General features: G+C 42.5%; 1 protein-coding gene across 1 annotated transcript; it reads left to right on the forward strand.

The window, feature by feature from the left end:
• The first annotated feature begins 934 nt into the window (after window positions 1–934).
• LOC114703675 (endogenous retrovirus group K member 113 Gag polyprotein-like) lies at window positions 935–2134 on the forward strand. The gene has a single exon (XM_028884532.1). The coding sequence runs from the start codon at window positions 935–937 to the stop codon at window positions 2132–2134; it is 1200 nt and encodes a 399-aa protein (XP_028740365.1).
• Window positions 2135–4087: the final 1953 nt, after the last annotated feature.

Consider the following 4087-nt stretch of genomic DNA (forward strand, 5'->3'; position numbering starts at 1 on the left):
AAAGGGACTAAAGAAAAAAGGGACTAAAGAAAAAGGAAAAGGGACGAAAGAAAAGGAAAAAAAGGGGGACTAAAGACAAATGAACAGGGACTAAAGACAAAGTAATAGGGACTAAAGATAAAGGAAAATAATAGTTTTATTACAGAGTTTTTGGTGAAAGTGCTGAGTCAGCCCTGCCAGTGGAAAGGCATGCCGGTGTTATGAAAAAAAAATATATTTTATATATATATATTTTTGGTGAGGCAGGGGTTTTATCCTCGAGAGAAAAGGAAAGAGGACTGGAAGGATGTCCGATGCTGCAGCGAAATTCTCTTCTGTCAAAATTTTCTATCTTCTATCCCTTTCTCAAATTCCATCTGTGAAAAATAAGTAAGGAATAGGGTAGTAATATAGTTTAGGAAAAACTTAGAAGTGTAAGATTGTGTAGGAAAAAATAAGTAAGGCAACTAGACAGAAAAACTCTTCAATTTTCTAACTTTGGGGGCTTTGAAAGCAAACTGGGGGAAAAAATCTTTCTTTGGGCTTTTCGGGTAGTAAAAAAGCTCTTCTTTGAGCTTATGGGGAAGAAAAAGTTTCCTATGGAAGCTTTTGACCTGGGGACAGCTGAAATGCCAAATCCAAGCAGCAGGAGAAAGTAATTTCTCCCTGAGGCAAAATTGGGGTGTAAGAAGTCAAAGTTTAAAGTTGGGAAGTTTTGGGAAAAGTTGGTCTTTCTCCTGGGGGGAAAAATCTTTCTCTTAAACTAAAAGCTCTTCTTGGAAAATTTTGGGGGAAAAATCTCTCTAAAAAACCTTAATGTTTCTCAAAAGCTCTCTTAAACTTAAAAACTAAAGCCTTTAACTTTCTCAGGACAAAAATTAGAATCACCTGGGGATATTAGTGTGAGAATTACCTGCGAGTAGCTTTAAGAAAAAATAAAGACCTCTTGATCAATATGGGGCAGGAAAATAGTAAGCAGACCTTTGAAGAGTCACTTGCAGAGAGACTAAAAAACAAAGGTGTTAAGGTGGAACTACAACAAGTACAGAGGTTCTTACAGTTTGTTGAGGAATTGTGTCCCTGGTTTCCTGAGTATGGGAAGCTGAATGAGGATTCCTGGGAGAGAGTTAGGGTTGAAATACAAAAATACTATGAAAAACAGGGGCCAGAAAATGTTCCTGTGGAAGCCCTTGGGCTGTGGGCATTAATCTGGGATAATTTAGATCCTAACCCTGAAAAGCAGGAGGGGTCCTTCCCTAAGGCAGAGGAGGTAGAGACAAAACCCTCTGCTCCGCCAGCAGAACCTGAAAACCCTTGTACAGCACCGATTAAACAGGGTCCGGTTTCTCTTGGCCTTGACGATAAGTTTAAGGAACAAAAATCTTGGAATAAGACAAGGGAGGAACTGAAAAACTTGAAAAGCCTAGTGACTTCTCTTACTCAAAAAATAGAAACTCTCCAAGTCTCTCCTCTTCCCTCTGTAGGGGTGGAACTAGACTCACCTGAGGAGGCCTCTTTTAGAATGGAAAAGTCACCTGTAATTGCCATAGCACAGAGATCCTCTGAGGCAATGCGAACCCTCTCTGTCAAAGCTACATCTCCTCTTCAAGCTAGCCTCCGGGAAGCTGCTAGTAAAGGGGAAGAAATTCAAGGCTTTCAAATGTTTCTGGTCCTGGAAGAGCAGGACCGTCAGGGTAATATCTTAAGAGTGCATGTTCCCATTCCTTTCAAACAGCTTAAGGAGTTAAAAACAGCATGTAGTCAATATGGCCCAACTGCTCCTTTTACAACAGCATTGCTAGAAAGCCTGGCTTTAGAAGTTTTGCCCCCGGGTGATTGGAAACAAATGGCCCGAGCATGTCTATCTGGAGGTGACTATCTGCTGTGGAAAAGTGAGTTCGTGGAACAGTGTCAGGCCACAGCTGAAATAAATCGGGCACAACAGATCCCTATCACCTTTGATATGCTCGCTGGGGAAGGCCCTTATCGAGAAACAGGTCAACAGTTAAACTTTGATATAGCGGTGTATGCTCAGGTTCAGGCCGCTGCCAAAAGGGCTTGGAATATGCTTCCATCATCAGGAAGACAAACTGAGGATTTGTCCAAGATAAGGCAAGGGCCTGATGAGTTATTTCAAGATTTTGTTTCCAGATAATGCAAACGGCTAGCAGATTAATTAGTGATTCCGAAGCTGGACTTTTACTTGTAAAACAACTTGCATATGAAAACGCCAATGCAGCATGTCAGGCCGTGATACGCCCTTTTAGAAAAAAGGGAAACATTTCTGACTATATCCGACTTTGTTCTGATATAGGACCATCATACAATCAAGGGATAGTCATGGCTGCAGCATTACAAGGAAAAACGGTTAGGGTTGTTCTATACCAGCAAAGACGCCCTAATTCCAGACAAGGGAAAGATATTGGACCTCCTGGAAGTTGTTTTGGGTGTGGACAGATGGGGCATTATATTAGAAGTTGCCCTAGCAAGAGAAGGGGCTTCGGATCTGTAGTGGGTAGCCATTCCAGCTTGGTTCTGGAAGTTCCAAGCCCCATTGAGACTCTGGCAACTGTCACGCCTACGAGGCGGGGCGAGGGGAGGCGCCTGGGGACCCAAGAGCTGGATGGGCCAGCGCTCGCTCTGGGCGCTCTCTCGGTGCCGGAACGCTGACCGGTGCAGATTGACTGTGCAGAGCTCCGGAGAACACCGCTGGACTGCATTACACCTTCCCCAGACCCTGCGACCTACCCATTACTTAATTTGTGAGTTACACCATTAAATAAATATCCTTTTAACTACGTGGAGTGGCCAAAATAATTTCTCCAATATCTGGCGCTCACGTGGGGCAAACTCCAAAGGCCTGGGCGGCTCCCGCCGTCTCCTCCCTAGCTGGCGGGTACCTAAACCCGCCTGCAAAGTTCCATATAACCAGGGAACACCTACACGGTTCCATTCCCGAAAAAGGGTGCAGCTAGTCCGATCTCAATTCCCTAGCTTAGCCCCAGACCAGCGAAAGAGGCAGGAGAGTGCTAGCTCTGATTTCCGCCATCTCCGCCATTTCCGCCATCTCCCTCCGACTCCAGCCAAGATCGCCAGCAGGCCCTGTTTCGGAGCTGTACCAACGCCACCTGCTGGCTGAAAAGTGCTACTACACGAAAGGTAAGCATATTGTTTCAAGTAAAGGTACTTGATAATTTTACACCTTAAAACTGACTAACAAATTTTGAGTAATTCGTGTAATATGGCCTGACAACATTACCTCACAAGAGTTTAAAAACCTTTTTGCCTGTATGATGAATGACATCTTAATGGAAATATACGACATTCCTAAGGCATATCTGGGCTATACCATTTTGGCATTCATCATAATAATTCACACAGTGTTCAAACACTGCTTTAATAACAAAGATGAGTCATTATTGGGACTGATACAGGCTTTAAAAGATAGCAATGAAGGCTTACAGAAAAAGATTCTCTCTCTGGAATCTGCTTTCAAAGATAGCAATGAAGGCTTACAAAAAAAAGATTCTCTCTCTGGAATCTGCTTTAAAAATAGCAATGAAGGCTTACAGAAAAAGATTCTTTCTCTAGAATCTGCTAATCAGGATTTACAAAACAGGCTTGTACCCAAAATTGATTTTATTGATAATAAATATGAATATTTAATGGATAGAACACTAACTCTCCAGAGTGAAGTTGTGGCTACTCAGACAGTATATAAGGAAGAAAGATTATCGTTAATTGATAGGATAAGGTCCATGGAATCATGTGTTTCTGAGGAACATAAAAACTTCTATGATTCCATGAGAAATCTGGAGTCCCTTGCAAGAGAGGAAGTTCACTCCCTAGAACAGACCCTAGGTGCTCGTTTGCAAGCCCTAGAAGAAACTCTCAGTAAACATGACAAGGGAACTAATAAGCAGAAGGTCAAGACCATAGAGGTTGTAACATCTCCAAATGGCTCTCATACAATGGCTTATCCTGTTATTGTCCATGAGAAGCCAGCAGATGACACACACCCAGAGCCATATATGACATATACATTACAACCAATTTCAACAAGGGACTTTAAAAATATAAAGGAAGCAGTAGTTACATATGGAATACA

This window comes from Peromyscus leucopus, chromosome 4 (assembly GCF_004664715.2).
Source record: "Peromyscus leucopus breed LL Stock chromosome 4, UCI_PerLeu_2.1, whole genome shotgun sequence".
Taxonomy (NCBI): Eukaryota; Metazoa; Chordata; class Mammalia; order Rodentia; family Cricetidae; genus Peromyscus; species Peromyscus leucopus.

Bases quoted from the DNA above. Each gene is read 5' to 3' on its own strand.
- LOC114703675 (XM_028884532.1), top strand. From the start codon at position 935: ATGGGGCAGGAAAATAGTAAGCAGACCTTTGAAGAGTCACTTGCAGAG.